General features: G+C 43.6%; 1 protein-coding gene across 7 annotated transcripts in view; it reads right to left on the bottom strand.

The window, feature by feature from the left end:
• Window positions 1–281: 281 nt before the first annotated feature.
• LOC118227811 (lysine-specific demethylase 4C-like) overlaps window positions 282–20,562 on the bottom strand; it is a 108,453-nt gene continuing 88,172 nt past the window's right edge. For 5 of the 7 annotated variants that reach the window (XM_035418738.1, XM_035418741.1, XM_035418742.1 and 2 more), the window contains 5 exons: window positions 16,774–16,962; window positions 15,476–15,646; window positions 6,716–6,835; window positions 3,084–3,187; window positions 282–1,077 (listed from right to left, as the gene is read on the bottom strand). In XM_035418738.1, the coding sequence (XP_035274629.1) occupies window positions 849–1,077; window positions 3,084–3,187; window positions 6,716–6,835; window positions 15,476–15,646; window positions 16,774–16,962 (813 nt within the window). In that variant the 3' untranslated portion in view covers window positions 282–848. The remainder of the gene's footprint in view (window positions 1,078–3,083; window positions 3,188–6,715; window positions 6,836–15,475; window positions 15,647–16,773; window positions 16,963–20,562) is intronic. The other 2 variants (XM_035418739.1, XM_035418740.1) reach the window with 2 other exon arrangements.

Consider the following 20,562-nt stretch of genomic DNA (forward strand, 5'->3'; position numbering starts at 1 on the left):
TTTAATTCCCTGAAGATGTACGCCAAACAGCGCGAGGATGGAAATTCCATGTCTCTGATACCGCAGAAAATGTTATTTACTTTACCACCCAGAATCACAGCGGACATTTTGATGGGATGCATATTATACGACTATTTTTGGTAGTGGAAATGACATTAGTGCTATTTATACTATTTTCAGTCCAATAGGACTGAAATTATTTTTTCATGCATTTAACTTTAAGGAATATATAACGAAAACGACAAAGTTCCAAAAAAAGTAAAGAAGGCTAAAACAAGAAATCAAATGACTTAACGGCATAACTGAACCTTTTAATTTTCCGTTACCCAAATATACATTTAAAATGTACTGTAAATCTCAATAAATTATTACAAAAGCATATGTCAAATCTGAAGATGCGCTTTAAATAACAGTTATTTAACTTGCAATTTCACATATCAAATGATTCACAAATTTCTCAAGAGAGGCAAAAAAGTGGGCACTTATTACCATGCGCAGCATATAAAAAAGCAAAAAGGCAAATCCAAGACTTCACGTTACGTCAGCCGTTTAAAAACAAGCGAGGGTCCGGTCAAAAGCTTCCCAAGTTTAGAAAGGTCACGCAATTCTTGAAAAGTATATTTAAAAAAAAACGAAAAAAAAAAAAACATTCTTTTAGGCTTAATCATTTTTTTTTTTTTTTTAGAAAACATTATGCAAACAAATATAGATGTCATTCTTACGAAAGAACGGAGCAACCTTTTGTGGACGACCGGTTCAGTGACAAAAATAGATCGGCGTCTTCGCTAGCCGGAAACCTTCAGTTTTTCTTCCGTTCGTTTTTATTTATCGTTTTTTTTTTGTTTTTTTTATCGAATGTGCTGATGGTCCTCCCGGTCTGGTGGGTCCTCCCGGTCATTTCTCCCCCCCCCCGCCCCTGGGCCTGGGCTGGAGTGCGCTCTTCGCACAGGCGCGGCGGCCCAGGGGGGCCACGTAGTCCCTCTGGAAGCGGGAGTTTGGGGTCCTCTGCCGCTTCGCCTCCCCGCCGATCGGGGGGGCGCGGAACGCGTCCTGGAACCGCATGCTGGAGGCGGTGGACTGCAAACGCAACGCGCACACAGGTACACAGGTGAGACCACAAACACACGCAACACGCACACACAGGTACACAGGTGAGACTACAAACTCATGCAAACGCACACAGATACACAGGTGAGACCACAAAAACATGCAACGCAACGAGCACACAGGTGAGACCACAAGGAAACGCAATGCGCACAGGTGAATTTTTCTCACTGAATTCATGCGCATGCAAACGAAGCTGACTCCTAAATACAGCAACTTAATTTTGGTTGCTCTTTTTTTAACCGTTTAAAAATGTGCATACAGTATATCTGCAGCAGAGATCAACAGCTTCAGGTAGTATTTACGTTTTTTGTTGAACCAATGATGATTATCATCCACTCAACTGTCAGAATGTTAAATGCGAGTGCTACACAACACTGGGCCTATTGCTACAGATGAGCGTGCATTTATTCAGGCTGGTACCTCTGGGCTGTTAATCTCCCATCAGGCATGGAGCTGATGTGCGATTAACCATCTGCACAGGAGCGTTTCTGCGCTTTTGTTTTATTTTATTTTCTGCAGTGGCACTATCCTGCAGTTTTTGTTTTTTCGACCGTCACTTTCGCGGGGGTACAATGCGAGTCAAGCAAGCGACGCTATTAGACGGAAGCCGAGAATAAGCGCGTAATTTTTTTGCGGGACGTTTTCGCACGCGGTTAGCGCTAATGGCGGAAAAATCCTCAGGTGGGATTCGTGAGGAGCTTCACGCCGCGCCGTGGCTGCAACGGTACGGCAATACGGACCGCGGCCGGGCCATTAGGAGACACCCTCGGGGCGACGCAGGCCTGTTTAATTCAGCCCTCTCGCCATAGCAGCCTTTAATTAGCCTCAGACACTGCGTCTGTTTCCTTATGTACTCAACCCTGGGAGAGCTCATTTCTCACGCGGCGCTGTCGAGAAGGAATAGCTTACCGAGAGCCACAAATTGCTTTTAAAAATAAAAAAAAAATTCCTGAACATGGAGGAAAAAAAAAAAAAAAGTAACCAGACAGGATGCTCCAGTAAAACTGTACAGTGAACAGGAGTGGAATGGGGGGGGGGGGGGGGGGGGGGTTGCCATGCCAGTAAGACCAGAGGGGGCCAATTGCCGGCTTCCACTGTGTGGTAATGCACAGCTGAAGCCCAGGAAATGGATCGCACCATTACAGATACCAGTAAGCGCAATTAGGCCCCGGATGACGTACGTACGAGCAGAAAATAAAAGGCGATGAAGGACAGTGATGAAGTGTGTGTGGGGGGGGGAGCAGGAGCACATACTGTACTGTATCCCTCTCCACACAGAAAGCCCTCACCCCCCCTCAGATCAGCATACAGAAAAAATGGACAGAACCCCGCCAACAGAAGAGGTCTTCACAATGCTGCTGCCATGTATTGGCAATGTTATAACACTGACAAGACATTCCAGTGACATTGCGAGGACATTTTGTGTTAACTGGGACCAAACTAGGACTGGCATCACTCTCAGTACATGTATCGTTTTGGCACTGTAAACACATACAAAGCATTTGCACATATTATTTATGCCAGAGGGAAGGCACTGAATTCACATTCCATTCCAAATTGCTGATCAAAAAGGTGGGTGTTTTAAAAAATATTTTTTTAAAGAAACACTTCCATCTTGCTATAACTGTTGTTTGAATAATCAGGTGCTGTATATAATAATTCTACATTTTTCTACAGTAGTCAAGGTGAAATAAAAAAACAATCTGGTCACAAGACAAAGAACTGTATCCTAGTTCTATTAAAAATAAAATTCTTATATCATTTTTATATTAGATTTCACACTTCATAAATGTTATTACAGTTTCGGAAAGAACAAAATTAAATTGTGGTATATTTTATTTATTTATTGTTTTTTATTTTCTTTTCCACACAAATAAAAATATATCTGTGAATTTAGGACAAAAAGTAATGCAAATATACACATGACTAACTCTCGGCATCGGTAAGAGAAAGAAAATGGAACTTACTGTACATACAAGATACTTACAAGACGTCCTTTCACCTTTTTGGGTAGGTCTTCATCAAGAGTGTACACGTCTTCTCGCTTTGCTATGGCCTGGGACCCATCTTCAAATTCCACCTTCAACGATAAAGAAAATTACATTTCATATCTTTCTTAATTAAAAACTACAATTAAGAGAAATAAAAGTTGGTCTGACCTCAGAAAACGCACTTAACGCAACAGTGATCGGAGAGTGGCAGATGGGAACCAATCACCTGCTCTACCCCAAAATTCTGATTGGTTCAAATAAGTCACATGGTACCTTCACCCATTACAGGGTTCATTAAACCATTCTTCCAATACTAATGTACAACATGGCCTCTTCTAAAACCACTTATAGTTTATTTTGTTTTCTCTATCATGTGCAATTTGCTGAACATGCAAAATTGAATGAAAGTTAACTGTCAGTGTTTTCTTACGAGAGGAGAAAACAGAAAATCACTGAATAAAATATTTTATTTCTCAGGATCCAGATAGCAGCGGAACACAATCCTGGGAACTGGTGTAGGTACTGTGCTCTGGGAAACCGAACATTATGTGTGGCCGCTCTTGTGAGAAACGAAAAAAAAAACACTTTAGAATAACTACATCTTCCTGCTGAAAAAAAAATCAGAGGCAAAAAAAAGGCTTCCGAAATACAAAGAAAAAAAAAAACAAAACAAATTTCTCAAGTGTTTCCAAGAAATGCACTCTGCTGTGACAAAAAAAACACAGCACTTTATATTATCTCTGCAGGTTCAGGGACACTACGGAGGGAACTGAGAACTGTGGAGTTGAGAGAAGTGTGGCAGCGCCGAACGAGGTTTTGCAGTAAGAAAAAGAGGCGGGGCTTGCGCCTCTTTATTGGCCATGTGACCCCCCCGAGGGTCAACGATGTCAGCTTCAGAGCGAGAGGAGGGAATGAGCAACCAATCAAACATCACATAAAACCGCCTACTGGAATACTCACGTCTGCCCTTTTCACTGGCAACAAATAAAATCACGGGAACCGTGATTGCATCTAAAAAGGAAATGTCATTCTAATATACAGTATATCCTGCAAAAAGATCACTGCTGAACCAACATTCAGCATGGTGTTTTTAATATGAGAAATCTGCCATTGTTGAATTTCAAATAAAGATTTCCGGTCTCATTGTCTTACTGAATGGGCGTGGCCAAAGAAAGATACATAGCTAGCAAACCAGTGTGAACTTCAGAGATGTCCTTGAATGACTCACATAAAAATGCACTTTTTGGCATTTTAGAAAAGTGGAAACCACATAAATAGTCTGAAAGCTCTGACACACACTTCCCCTAACTTCCCCTTATGCGTTGCTCGTGTGGTTTCAAACAGCTCTGGCATCACAAAAAAAGGACAAACAGACGCGTATCGCCCCTCTTGAGTAAGTGAGCTCTTAAAGCGGAGCGTTTGGAGTGGTAGGACAGGCGCTTCTGTGAGCTTAATGAGATCTCGGCACTACCAAACCCGGGGTCAACACGCGGACCCCACTAACAACAGTTCATTAACCTCGCTGATTATCCCAACCAGGGCTTCTGAGCCTCTCTCTCGACATCTGCACAGACGAAAGGAACGCCAGAGCTTGTTCAGACTGACAAGAGCGTTTTTTTTTTTAATGCACTCCTTCTGCCTTAACAGCATGAAGGTGAAAGGGCCCTCTTTCAGTTAAATTAGTCTGGATGCCAAACCGAGGCGGTTCCTAACCTTCAGTTGTTTAACGGTACGGGGAGGCGGAGTCACCAGCACTGGCCAGTCAGCGTGGAAGGAACGCTGTTCTACCTATACTTTCATTGGCTGCTTTGTGAAGCCTATTGTGACATCATATTACATTTCACATGTAGCAAATACTCTTATCCAGATAACTTTTCAAACATGATGATGATGATGATGATTATTTATAATATTAATTTGTGAATCAAAATTTATGGTCTATACTGGACGTCTTAGCAAGGTAAACGAGCATAAAAATATAGAATGGAAAATGTGCTTCTAGCCACAAGAAAGTCACTGTGTTAAAAAAAAAAATAATAAAAAAAAAAAAGGTTTTCTGTGATCTGAACTTCTATTCGAAGGGGAGAACCCAACATTGCACTTTCTAGGAGATGAAATGCGCTCCAATATACACCACAACATCCACAGGCTTGTTTCTGTTTTATTTTCTATTCTGTTTAATGCTGTTTTGGAGAAGTTCACACAGAGTTCAGAGGTTTCTGAATCTGGAGACGAACAGAGACGGCTCCAACAGCATCAAGGAAAAATATTAAACAGATTCATTTAAAGAAACATTTTCTCTCCTTGGTGGTCAGAAGGAAATATGTACATTTTAATACTTTTTTTATCCTTCATTGTAGTTATACTTCTATCAGACTATTGAGTTCTGAAGTTATTTTTCCCAAACCACAGTCATAAGCTGCACGCATTAGCAACTCCACCACTGAGATTCGCACATAAAGTCGCCTCTGATGAATTTCATTCCTTACGGATGACAACTCTAAGAAGCACCTCGTTTGCAGGCTGCCCCAGGGGATTTTTGAATGTAGACTTACAGAACAAAAACAGCACAGAATGCAGTACATAAAATAATAAAAAGACAGGCTTCGGGATCAGAAGTGAATCTCAATCTACTGCTGGAGCCAGACGTTTCCCACAGAACTGCTAATACAGGTACTCTGAGGCACTGTGTGTGTGTGTATACATACAATACAAAGTAGCTTATAAATCTGTAACCAAATGTTTTTGCTATGTACTATTAGATACAAACAAAATTGCACAAAAACAAAAATAACAAAGTATTATTGTCATTGGAAATGAATCTGTTGCAGTCATTAGAGGGTGGGATGCCACCAAAAAATCTTTAGCTTGCTGTTGTGCACCACGGCCGTATTTATACATTTAGCCTCTATGTGTTGTGTTATAATTGGAATAATCTGTTAGCTGTAGAAGGCTGTCAAGCAGTTTCTTGGGAATTGAAATGGTAGTTTTTTTGTTTTTTTTTTGCTTTGATAGCTTTAGTTAGAATTTCTAAAGCATCATTCAAATATATTTAATAATTGTAAGTAATCCAAATCTCCACTCTAATGGAGCTAACCACGGGAGCCATTTTAAATATTGCCCACACGCAAAGGAGAAAGAGAAAAACTGATTTTTGGCAGAAATAAATAGCGAATACTAGCTAAACTGGCGAGATGACGGGCGAAGTCTGATAACTCCTCCTCAATTCATTTTGAGTCACATTCCTGTACACATTAAATTCACCCACCCACAAAATTACAGGGGGGAGAGGGGGATAAATACATAAAAAATAAATAAAAATATTCTTTCAAACTCTCAGAGTGAGAATACACCCACCACGGCTTCCACCCCCACTTCACGAGCGCATGAATAATTAAAGGCAGGTTTAAATATTTCACATTGCCTTCCCTCACGGAGACAAGCTGTGTTTTTATTTTTCCTCACACACACACACACACACACACACACTCTCTCTCACGCACGCACGCGCACACACACACGCACACACTCTCACACACACACACACACACACACACACACACACACTCTCTCTCACACACGCACACACACACACACAGTTACGGCGCGGTGCTTACCTGGTACATGGAGGAGGTGCTGGATCCCAGGTACCTGGCCTCGTAAAAGAACCCGTCCGGCCACTTCACCTGCACGGCCGCCCCCTCTTCCGGGGGTCCCAGGAGAACGCAGTCCCTGCTCTGGACAGCGAGGGAGAGAGACAGTAGGTTTAGCCCTTTGAAGAGTAGGGAATGTTTTTTTATTTTTTATTTTAAGTCAGTGTTCTAGAACTCCGTTGCTTTCAGTCACCAGCAGCGATTGTGACATCAGCGTTAGAATGTTCAGCTAAGAACATTCTAATCACGTTTGTGATCTATTGCAATTTACTGCACATGGCTGCATTATGAGGAAAGGAACAAAGAACAGTGAACACAATCGAAGTTCCAAGTACATACTGTAGAGTATAGAGTAATGGGCAGAGAGAGTGCCATAAAACCTAAATTTAGAGTCTGAGGGAATTGCAAGGCTTAAAATGTGGGGGGGGGGGGGGGGGGGGGGGGCAAAAGCTGCAAGAGAAGTAGTGGATAACTATGTATTAAAGGCCAGTATAAGTCAGACAAACTAAATGAACAGGTGCTCACCATTAACAATTCAACATCAGCATTTTATCAGAATAAAACATAATGGTGTGGTGGCAGCGAGAGACATGATTTATTCATATATATATATATATATAAGCACAACATGACTGTGTTCCTTTCGGTCCCCAGCCCTAAGAAAGCCAGCTCGCCCGATTAATTATGCATCGCCAAAACCTATGTTTCTGACCCTGAACAGTAGGCACAGGCTATTAAAAGAAAGACATCGGCAGATTATTTTCCACTGTGAAATTAACTATAAGTTTAAATGAAAAAAAAAAACCATGATACATTTCAGCAGCCATCTTCCAAAGAACAGATAATGATGTTCTTTTAATATATACGTATATATGAAAGGAAAAAGAAATGTATGATCAGCCAATTAAACTCTCGAGGAAAACAGATTTGGGTTTTTGTGGACGTGAATTCGGGTTTAGTCGCCCACTCTCTGCTGACGTAGGGAACAGGCTGGGTTGCCGTGGGGAACGGGCTGGGTTGCCGTGGGGAACGGGCTGGACCCGGCCAGCACAGTACGGCGTCTAAATCTGGGATCTTCCACCGTTCACCATAAGCGGGCTCAATAACAGAAGCCCTGTTATCCGGGGATGCCACCCAAAGTCGCCACCCCCCCGAGCCCCCATCCACACCCCCCTTAACCCCTACACCCCACAGCGCCCCCCCCCCCCCCCCCCCCCCCCCCCCCCCAGCTAATCCCACACTTCTCTGGTCTGCTATCGCCGGCTTCCAGACGACATTTCCCGTCAGCTGGACGGATGGCGGGCGTTTGTGGAGAGCCCCTTCTTGTTCTCGTCTTAAATGTTTGTCTGGACTTTATCAGCACTGGATGCTGATGGCATTATGGCCATCACAAACCGGTTTACCATCAGCTTTAAGTCAACTGTGCATATACATTACACATTCAACATGTATATACACACATAAATATCAGCCTTCTGCAATACTAACCTAATCATAACACGTCAGCACATCCACTGTCCATCACAGCACTGGCACACGGCTAAAACAGAATTATCCTGCGATTCTAGAGCAGAATTGGTTCCACCGGGTTCTAGAAGGTTTAATGCAGTTATTTTGCACTCATTACATACTAGTTGGGGAACTGGAGAAATGTATACACGTCCAATCACAAAATTCCGTAAAGGCATATTTGATTTTTTATTTTTTTTGGTAGCCATTTTTGTATTTTTTTTTTTGGATTCTGTAATGTTTACATCACTCTGGGAGTGGTGGTTTTGGGGAAATGAACACCATCTTCAGAGGTGCTTTGATGAGCGGAGCTGGCTGTATTTATGATAAAACAGCAGCCTCCCTCTGTACAGGCTTATCTCCACCGACATGGTGGCCCGATAGAGCTCTGAGCCACTGTGAAAGATAACAACAACAAGGAGGAAAAAAAAACTAATTAGCCCACATTCAGCTGTGAGCAGACAGAATTTTATTTTATCACACCGAGGAGGGGACAAGCTCGCTCCCAGAAACATGCATTCAGTCTGTATCTGGCAGCATGCACTGCAATTCCTTTCTATTTAAACATTTTACCCTTAAGAGAAGTGCATACATACATGCATCATGGCTTGGATACATGCTCAATTCTGATTGGTTGACAGCTGTGCATTATATGTGTGTATGGGCACGGTAATCCAGGGGCTGCCTCATTACAGTTACAAATCAATACGGTGCAAATCTTTCAGATTGTCAGCTTAGGAATTCCAAAATAAAAGGAAATGTAACCATAGCAACAGGTTATAACAGTTTATTCTCAAAACCAATAGCTAAGGTGACATACGTGGAGGAAGAGTATCTTTATCCAGCGAATATCTTAGTTGCAACACATTACCTCTAGCTAAGCAATTTTATGTTTTTTTTTATACCAGAGGAACTATATTTAACTAAGTGGCAGACATGTACATAATGGTTTTTAGTTTTGTACTTGATTAAAAGTCTTACTTCACTTTAATTGTTTCTATGCATTTTAGTTGTAGCCACAGTATAAGAGACCTAAGCCACTCCATGCCAGTGAATATACAAGATTATATGGTGATTCAGGGTAGTTAACAGACCATCACCACCCTGTGGTGCCATATATTCTCATATATGCACGGCACGTCATGGTTTTTATACATAAGCATACTAAGGTCCGACCTTGTACCGCTGAGTAAATGTTTTATAAACAGGAAGCCAACACGGCGAATTAAATATTAATCTGCATAGATCCAAGGCTAAATTAGACGACTCATTGAGCCTTCTTTCTTTCCTCCACACATACTTACCGTTAACGTGAGAGAGCACCAACTGGAGTGAATTAGAAAAAGCTAAATGCACTAAATGTAGTCGGAGTAAGTACTGTCTGCAAAGGAACCCATAAAGAGTTACCGGCCTGGATTTCATCATAATTTGGCCTTAACTTTGGCTTATACAGTACACAGTCCTCACAAAAAAAAACAGTCTGAAGACTTAATTTTGAAGACTATAAAAAAGAAAAGAATACTTGCAAAGCTGACATGAGTTGATTGAATGCAGGCCGATGTCAATCTTCTACAAACTGTCATATGTTCCCTCAAGGTGAACCGTTGTCAGATTATTTGTTTGAGCAGGGACCAGGGACCACAGCACCATATAATCTTATAATGTTAAAAACGATTTGTACTTATTTTGTAATGCATTGGTTGGGGCAGCACACTAGCATGAAGACTATAAAAATGTGTGTAAAGGCAAAACTACCAACTATAATGCTGGAAAAAAAAATATTTACTGGAAATGAGAAGTTGGCCAATTTGTATTCAGTAATTAGACACCTTTTTTGCCCCTCCAAATCTCAATAAACTCAAAATAACTAGGCCTACAAGCGCACCTCTCCCAAGCTCCAGTTCCATCGGGGAGTACTCACTGACGCCCGGGAGCCTGATTTCACCATCCGCGGCGGTGCGAGGCACTAAAATAGGAATTTCCTTCAGATCCAGCCCTCCCACCTGCTCCCTGCTGCGGTCCCCTTGGGCTAAATTCGGGAAAATCTGCTCCCCGCTGGCTCCGTTCCCCCGGATTCTCCCACCCACCCCCCTCTGAGGCCCACCGGCTGAGGCGAGCAAGCGGCCGCCATACTGTACGTCACACGGGACCCGCTGACTCCTGCCACACCCATACAGACCGTCACAGGATTCAGCTGGGCTACGGCTGAAAATTAAGCTAAGGCTGAAAATTAAGCTTGAGATTAACACGCCTCCTGAAACCGATATTACAGCCTCCATTTCCTACGAGCAAGAACGGAAGCCTGGGAGGGTTTCCTGTCAGACGTGCCACGCGTACGATCCAGAGGGCAAGGGTCAGTAATTGCCGGATTCTTAGGTGCCACAAAGCCAGCTCCTTGGGGTTCAATTACAAATTTGTAGGTACATCTTCCTGGGTGGGGTTGGGGGGTAGGGGTGTAATATGTGTGTGTGGATTTGTGTGTGTGGGGGGCCTGTGTGTTCCCATTAGATTTATAAAATATATATATATATATATACTGATATTTCCTCAGAATACCTTTCTATCTGTGCCCTTCCAGCAAGAGGGGTAAACTCAATATCAAGAAACCACTGCTTGTGTGAAAGGACAGGCGACGTATCGAGTGTGGGGGAGTCTAGTCTCTGTTTTTGATTAAAAAAAACCCTTGATAGATGGATGATAGCATCTCCACAGATACATCCCCGTGCACGAGCCCTGCCACATCTACAAGCCCCACCGGGGGATAATCTCCTTCAGCTGCTGCACCAGAGGGTTAGCAGATCAATGCAATAAAGCCAGAAAGAGAGGGGGGGGGGGGGGGGGGGGAGAGACAGGGAGAGAGAGGGAGACAGAGAGAGAGAGAGAGGGGGGAGAGACAGAGAGAGGGAGGGGGGAGAGAGAGAGAGACAGACAGAGAGAGATGGGGAGAGAGAGGGAGAGACAGAGAAAGAGAGAGAGGGAGAGAGAGAGAGAAAGAGAGCGAGAGAGACAGAGACAGAGGGGGGGAGACAGAGAGAGAGAGGGAGGGGGGAGAGAGAGAGAGACAGAAAGAGAGAGGTGCTGTCATTTGTATTACGTAGGGCTGCTGTAAAAGTTCACAGACTCTCCTGCTGTCTTTGAGTGACAGTTCCTGAGATCCAGTCAAACAGCTCCAGCCCTGTTAAAAGGTAAAGGTTGAGTTCTGCAAGAAATTAAGGAATTAATTCCTACTGTGCTTTTAGTGTTTCTTTGATTCATTTGGCCTAACCTGATGGTTTTAAAGACAAAAGATTCAATGAAGAGGGATGAGCCTCGGCAGGAAGCAGGAACGTTGGGAAAAAAACAAACTGATTTTCATTGGCTAGAACCGATTACCTTCCGCTGCCATATCTCACCATGGAGGGGGAAAATACACCGACATTAGTGATACTACACTGGATTCATCTGGAAGGGTTTCTTTGGGTTTGGCCTAAGTGACAAATCAAAAAGTGCTTCGTTTGAATCCCACCATATATTATGTCAGACAAATAAAAAAGGAAAACTAACCAAAATGGCAAAGATTTATACAATCCTTTCCCTCAAATGTTTAAAACAATCATGGGACTGCCTTAAAATTAAAACTACATTTAAAAAGACTTTATTAACTGCCTTCATACTTTATAAAGGTGAATTAAAGTACTCTAGGGTTTTTAAAAAAAGGAGCATTCAAGTGCAATGCTTCACCTAAATCAGAGAACAAGAGAGCAGATTTATGCCTATATTGTTCTCTCGGCATATTGAATAGGGCTTAAACAAATACAAGAACTGAAAGTACAATTCAGCTGCAGTCAATTAAATCAGATAACGCTCAGGCTATTTTCTTGCCTCATGTCTTGGGGACTAGTTTTACGTCAGTAACAATTAGTGAAGTGGATGCGGAGTTCGAGAATAAATTACCTATGTGGCCTCATTTTAATAAGCCTGATCTTGTATGACTAATGCACACAGACAAGCAGAAATAACTGTGCCAGACTGAAAGTAGAAAAAAAAAAAATGTTCAAACAATTAAACATTAAAATGAGAGCAGATTCACCAACAACAGTGAAACTGATATGACAAAGAAAATATAAGAATATAAAATTTCCAGGATAATACTGCATCTCACAGAACAAGCGAACAAACGTGCTGTAATTAAATATACCCATGGGCATTGCGGCCTTTTGGTTCCCCCGAACATTTCTGGACTATGAGCTGTATAAGTCCCAATGATATATTAACAGGGGCTGCCCAGTCTTGTTCCTGGAGATCTACCGTCCTGTAGGGTTTCACTCCAACCCTAACAAATCACATCCTCATTCAACAGCTAGAGCAGGGATGCCCAACCCTGCTCCTGGAGATCTACCATCCTGTAGGGTTTCACTTCAATCCTAACAAATCACATCCTCATTCAACAGCTAGAGCAGGGCTGCCCAACCCTGCTCCTGGAGGTCTACCGTCCTGTAGGGTTTCACTCCAACCCTAGCGAAAGTGCACTGCATTCAACAACTAGAGATTGGTTGCGGTTTACATAAAGTTACTTTAATACCCGCATAATAACACTGTAATTACAGCGTAACTACACGTCATACACCGAGGAAATACAATTAGAAGAATTCTGTGCCACGATGATAATTCTGTTGCCCCAGCTGGGATTTTTTAATGTATTTTTATGCACGTATAGAGCAACAGTGCATGCCGTTGTCTGGGTCCTGAATCCCAGGGTTGCCTGGCAGGATCGCGATCAAACAGACGGCGCGTCTCGTCTCTCGAGCAAGCGCGCGAGCGCGTCTCCAGGCGTCCCGGACGCCGTACCCATTAAGGCGCTTCTGCGAGCAGGAGTTTCGCTACGCCGCGTTCTCATTCCGACGCAGAAAAAGACCGTCTGAAGTTCGTCTTTTTTTTTTTCTTTTTCTCTTTTGTCGAGAGGAAACGTCGGCGGGGTGCTGGGGGCACAAGAGGAGGGGAAAAAATAGAAGAAACGGTTTGAGCACCGAGATTAAACAGAGAAGGGGAAAAAGAGTACGTATCAAGCACCAGCTCGTCACCACTTCCTACATCCTCACTAGAGAAAGAAACAGGAACTCGCTTTTGGATCAAATATCATGCTGTGTAAGAGTGAATGCACTGAACACAGTGAAGCATCAATCAATTTTACGGATCAAGCCCAAGAAACCATTCCACAGCCTCGCTTTTACATCATTTCCTGTTCCTGTTCACTCTGTTAGAGGACAGCAGCTGAAGTTCTGTGAGTTTCAGAGCCATTTACAGAAAACGTCTGAGAGAACAAATGTAAAAAAAAGAAAAGGTAATTTCTCCCACTTTTTTCTCCTGGTTGAAACAGAATCGCATAGCGTAGGGGTTCATTCGGTACTTGTGACTTACAAGTGCATATTTTTACAAATAAAAGTGAATAATTTTTTTAAATGAAGAATGCAGTGCTGATGACATACATACTGTGCAAGTGATACCATGGCAACAATAGTGTTCCGCACGATTTCAGAATTAATACACCCCCTCTCTGTAATGTACCAGTCCCTGTCAGTCACAAACTTCAAAGCAGGTATTCTAGCACAGAGACCAAGCAGCATTCAAAACAAACTCTGGGACAAAGACAAAAGGAAAGGCGCAGGGTGAGGAGAAGGGTGTTAAATCATGAATAGTCCCTGAACTTTCCTTTGGGCAGAGCTGAGTCAATCGCGGAATAGCGGACGGAGCATCGTAGCAACCCGGACACTGCTGAGATCAGACTGTCCATCGTAGCCGAGCGACGGGGCAAGAGGAAGCACGGTTAGGGAAACTACCGAGAGGACAAGAGCAACTTTGAACGAGCTACAGAATACATATACTGAGATGAGTGGGGAGGCCATAAATAAACAATACTGCAGTGACTCTCCAAAAAGAAAAAACTACCATTACTGGGAGAAAAAAAAAAACCCTCAAAGACATCGCAAATCCCGTATGGAGTTCGCAAGACAGAAGCGAAGTGAGACTGTTGCGGTCAGACGAGGCCACTTTTTTTTTTTGGGTCTAAATGGAAAGTGTTCTTCCTGGTCCAAACCCCACGCAGTGCCTCACGTGTAGTCACCCCCACCACCACCACCACTGCCTTCCAGCAGAGTGGTCCCAGCCACATTGTCATGGGGATTCCTCCTGGCAAGGGGGGGGGGGGGGGGAGGGGAAGCCATTCAGAACTGACGGCCAAATGGATGGAGTCTGGTACAGCCGTAGAGGTGGGGGGGGGGGGGGTGGGTGAAATTCACTTTTCCGCAGGACAACGTTTCCACAGGGCAAGATGTACTCTGCACGGGCTGCAGCTGAATAATGTGCATGTCCTTGGGTGACCCAAGTCAAGTCCCTGACCTGAATCTGAAAATAAATCTGTGGAAAGGAGCTCGGAAACCGCTGTCTGTCACTGACCCCCGACCAAAATCGTGTCCGATACGCAGAGCGAGAAGGTGTTCAGTGCAGAAGCAAACAAGCTGAACAGAATGCCTTGACCGCAATGTCTTAACAAGGGCTATTTTGTCTGCAGTGACACCTTATCCCTTGTAAAACTGACAGATATGGAGACGTGGAAATGCACTCCCAAAAACAGACCTGCAGTGCCAGCAGTTTGCTCCACAGTCAGAGATATTTACCGTGTGCGGAGGTAGTGTACCAATATCAAGTTCGTCCTCCAACTTCAAATCAAACCGAACTTTATTTATGCAACGCATTTCATTCCAATACGTTAAGTTCAACGTGCTTTAGATAAAAAAGTGAAAACAAATATTAATATAAAAAATTATTTATAAAAAAACAGTAATGACAGATGCACGAAGGAGTCACATCCCAGCTCACATATCCGAGCACTTACGTTTTTTTCTAACAAATGGCAAAATAAAATAAGTGTTTCTTTAACCCTCTAAGGAATAAGATCACATGCGATTAATCACAACATGTGATTAGAATATTCTTAATGGTCCATAAATGTTTTTAAGAGTTCTTAAATGTTCAGTTAAGAACATTCTAATGCTGATGCACTGGTCTGATTAGAATGTTCAGTTAAGACGCGGATGTAACAATCACTACTGGTGACTGAAAGCAGTGGAGTTCTAGAACACTGACTTGGATTTTTTTTAAATTTAGCATTCCAAAAAATCTGTTCAAACGTTTAAGCACACGCTAGCAATGCTATTCTCGCAGGGGACGCAAACTCACTGTGATGTCTTCCGGAAAGGTGTCGCTGCTGAACGAGCCGTCGTCGAACATGACCTCGTAGCAGGTCTGGGACAGGACGTGCGTGACCCGGGAGCCGTAGTAGCGCAGGTTTTTGTGCTTCGTGATGACCGTCTGCCCGAGGACGATGTCCTTCCTGCAAGCGCTGCCCTTCTGTAAAAAAAAAAAAAACAATCGATACAACATCACACACATTTCAACAGCACAGTCATCAGTGCTGCCACACTCGAGTTCTCTCACAACTATCAGGTTCTGTGGGGGGAAAAAAAACAGTCAAATTGAAACTCAGCTATGTTCAATGCTGATACAACCTAAAATGGACACCATAACCATCCAGTAAACATTTACATTGTCCTTATCTACCGAGTACATCCAAACCATCCCAGGAAATGTACCCAACACCACCGTGGAACCACCAGAATCCTTCACCGATTAAAGACAATTCCTTTCTTTTTTTTTTGTTTGATCATTACCTGTATGACATGCTAATAAACGTGCTAATGCTAACTGCTCAGCGAGGTGATGTTCACAGTGAGGGGTACTGACACCGTGAGAGAGTCTGCCTCAGTGCCTTACAACCGCCTTTGGAAAGATTCTGTGGCAGGGACATGCGAGTGTCTTTAAGACTGATCTCTCACACGGGGGTGTAATTGCCTGCGCAGAGACCATTAGAGAGATTAATCTCCCTGGTTTTGTCATGACTGGGGAGTGAACACTGTCAGCCAGCGCTGAGAAAAGTGTCTGGAGACCCTGCTGGCTGACACCTGTGTCCTTGGCTTCCTGAAGGCTATAGTCCATCGACCCGACCGCAAGCACAGACACTTTCTCTTTCGCCCAAATCCCTACATATTTTACCCGTCTCCGAATGTCCAACAAATGCTCACGATGGCCTCCACAGTTGTACAGCTGTCTCTACAGCCTGCACGCCACTGTCTGAGGCTACAAATATGCATACAACCAGGATCATTCAATTCACATTACAGCAGCGCATCTTCAGGTAAATTTGAGAATTAAATTATTTGTTTTGTTCAAAAGAAGTGTTCACTTCTGAGAAAACATGGAACCCAAAATAAATATGTTTCAGAATGAATGCTTCTTACTATAGGTAGAAACTGAGAATATCATTGATTCTACAGAACATGGAATGTCTAGAAGTACATTTATTTAATTAGATATCAGAAATCAGAAAAAGAAATGATATGGAGATATATGATAAACGTGCACATTATGCTACAACAGTACATGGGTTTAATGAAAGAACCAGAGGCGGGAGCACTCACAGCTCTAGAGCTCCGTGATTGGTGCCGGTGGCAGGTGACGAACACCGCGTGCGGCCAATCGTCGGGCTCCATGGTGACCCCAGCGGCGTGGGCGCAGGTCACATGGAAGGAAGTGAGGCAGCGACCGCTCGAGCACTGGACGCACGCCCCCCGAACCTCCTTAATCCTCGTACGGCAGTAGACGCACTTCTGTGGAGGGCGGAGCGAGAGAAGGAAAAGCTAAAAGCTAAAATCTAAAATACGTGCAGGATTCAGTGTGAGAGGCTTTCAAACTGCTGTTCTTTTTAATTGGGTGAGACAACTGGTTATTTGTTTGGATTTTTTTTTAAAAGAAGACAGGAAATAGGAAATGGCAAAAAAAAATTATCTTCCAGTCTGGGAAGGGGCACTTATGACATATCAATGCAAGCAGGTTGCCGAGCGCACTCATTAAATTTAATTTCCTCTCCGGAGAGAAAGTCCATTTCGGCTACACTGTCAGAACCCCCCGCGTTAAAACACTATCCCCGGTATTATCGTTTATCAATCCCAATATTTTTATTTCCTCGAAAGACACGCAGGGCTTGAGGAAAGGGGCAGAGCGTGGCACCGTCTGCGCGTGTGGTGGTCTTGGCGGATTTGCTATCTCAGACGGCGTCTGAGCGCCTCGAGTTTAAAATGGCGGCATTCACAGCGGGGTGTTCACCGAAGCAGCGGAGGGCGCTGGCTGGTAGGCGGCATATGGAGACCGCGTTCAGAGTACTGACATGAAAGAGGAAACGCAAAGTCTGTTGCGTTTATAAAAATAAATATCAAACATTGCCAGAACTTAACATTCTGGTTCTAAAGGCAAACATTCACAAAAAATAACCATTAAAAAAAAACTAATGTAACTCATTCTCGGTGTGTATATGATTTATGAGTATAATGAGTATGAGTATAAAGCCTATTTGTGCCTGAATGTTGGTTGTGCATGTGTCTGTGTCTGTGTGTGTGCGTGTGTGTGTAAGAGAGAGAGCGAGAGAGAGACAGAGAGAGAGTGAGAACGAGATCAAGAGACAGAGACCGAGGGAGAAACAAAGAGACAGATAGAGAGCGAGAGAGACAGAGAGAGAGAGAGAGAGAAAGCTACATAAAGGGAAAACGGGGAGCACGAATCTTGTGGTAAAAGGCGGAGCTGATTAAGATCTCGGCCCCCCCCCCCCCCCCCGGAGCCCGCCGCTGTTCTTTGATGATGACATCACACACACAGGCCTCTCCGCACCCGAGCTGCCGCGACCAAAACCGTTTCCCGCGGGCGCGTATGGTAGCCAAAAGAGATTTGGCGGTCCCCCCGGTATCTGATCCCATTACGAGCCCCCGACGCCCCACGCCCCCGGCCCCCCACACACCCACCCTCAAATCTTTACGGGGTTAAAGTAATCTCTGCCGTTTCCCCCACCCCTGGAGGAGCAACGCTTAATAAGCATCCCGTCCGGGCCACTGTCCGCGATAGCATCTGGAGAGGTTCGCGTTTATCGCCCATGATTCGGAAATCGGCCCGTCTCTTCTCTGCCTAATCAGGCCTGGAATTAAAATATATAGAATATATACATAAATAAATAAATAAATAAATAAATAAAAAGTTGATACGATCAAATTTTATGCTGACTTTCTTAGGGCAATCTACACTTTGTTTGATATGTCCCTGCCTCATGTACGGAGTATTTTACTGACAATTCTCAATATATATTTCAGCAGAAGACAGAACTAGAAAACAGCTTTTCTGAAGTAATGCGTCCCCAAGGATGAATAATTCTAATGTAAAGGGCCAGAGAACAATTCTAATGTAAACATTATTTTGTCACCATATCTCTAAGGTCTAAAGTACAGGTGTAAATATCTAAATATCAGACAGTCATGTCATCCAATAAACACATTTTTGTTATATACGGCTCTATTTGGTAGCTAAATTATGTTAAGGAAAAGGCAAACAACCACTAGGCTCCTATTATTGCACGTCCCCAAGCACACAGAACGAAAGAAAACCACAGGATGTGGCAGAAAAAAAATCAGTGCGTCGGAGGCAGCAAAGCAGGTACGTCAGCCGGTGACAGGCCTTGCCACGGGTTCTGTCCAGTTAGACGTTTTTCGGGAATGTCACCAACACCCGCTGCTGAGTGCTCCTGTCACCCGGCGTTCCAGAATCACCCGGAATCACCCAGACTCACCCAAATCACCGGCCTCAGCTTCGGAATGTCGGGATGCCCGAGCCGAAACCGATTTCCGATATCTTTCCCTACGTAACCGGGTCGCCCCAGTGCTGATGTTTCAGGGGAAGCGCTTCCAGCGAACGCGCTACACAGGAAGGAGGAAACGTGCTCTCGGACTCGAACGGCGGACATTTCCACACGTCGAGTTGGAAGGTGGCAATTAGTGTCCCAGACAAGGGGAGTGATAATGCTTGTATTCCCACTCCAGGGGTGGGTGACATTAACAGGTGCAGGTTTCTGTTTTAGCCCAGCACTACAACGCCTGATTTAACTATTTAACTAAGTAATCACGGTCTTCAATCAAGACCTTCATAAGGAAAATCCGGTGTCGTAGCGCTGGGCTACAACAAAAAACCTGCAACCAAACCGACCCTTTTCAGATAAGATTGCACACCCCAGTTTTAAGCCATGTGCACAATGCACACCTTTAGATAATTCATTGTATTTTATTAAATGAATGTTCCTTGAGCTCTTTCTTCTATTCGAAAACTTCACAAATCAGACACCGAAACCTGAAATCCCATTAACAAGCTGCCATAAGCAGTCTACACTTAAAGTTCTAAAGTTCTTAAAATACTAACAATCCTCATGATTGAGACGGACGCTGTAAATCACAAAATCACTTTATGAAGAAACACACAGACAAATACAGTAGCTGACAACCAACGGCACATTTTACTGCTTTGGGTGCAGGGAAATGTGCATTCTGTCAGTTATGAAAATCCATATGACAGAAAAAAAAGTGGAAAAAGGGAGAGAATTGACCAATATGCTTCCTGCCTATACAAATCTACTTTTATTTTTATATATCCTAGGCTGGACTTTTACATTTTGATTGACACGGCAAAAAATATCTAAGAACGTGGAACACAGCTGGGCCTCGTAGACGTTTCTTTTTTTTTCTTCTGAAGATTGTTTCCGTCAAGGCTGACTGATGTCAAAACATTTCACAGCCCTCGTTTGACAAGCGGAGTGTTTGCAGGGGCGTCTGTAGCAAGTTTGCGCTCGCGACGCGGGGAGACATTTCAGGATGAAGAACGTTTCTGACATTTCCCATGAGCACCTGGGGTGAGAGCCGAAAAACGAGCTGTGCGGTGATAAGTCAGGTCGGAGACACTCTCCGGGATTATAAGAGCGTTAGTACCGTGCCCATTATTTTATGATCGTCCTTGTTACTCCTCTAATTATTAGTATCTGTTTAACAGCTGATATTTCACAGAACATGCAGACATGGTTTCAACAATAGATCAGGGTGCCGGCATCTCATGACTGCCGCACATTCAGCTAAGAGTCCATCCAACTATCCATCCAGCCATCTATCACTCCATTCATCCATCCATCATATAACCCGCTTAATCCTGGAAGTCACTTTAGATGAAGGCATTGGCTATTAAATAAACAAATAATGAACGGATGAACAAGAGAGCGAACAAACAAACAAACAAACGAGAAAACGAGCAAACTAACCAACCAACATGGATTTCTGAAGTGCTGCTTGTGGCTGCACCTTCCAGAGATCAGTGAAGTGGCTCAAACATCCCTGGTCCATCCCTGAGCT

The sequence above is a fragment of the Anguilla anguilla genome, chromosome 5 (genome assembly GCF_013347855.1).
Source record: "Anguilla anguilla isolate fAngAng1 chromosome 5, fAngAng1.pri, whole genome shotgun sequence".
Taxonomy (NCBI): Eukaryota; Metazoa; Chordata; class Actinopteri; order Anguilliformes; family Anguillidae; genus Anguilla; species Anguilla anguilla.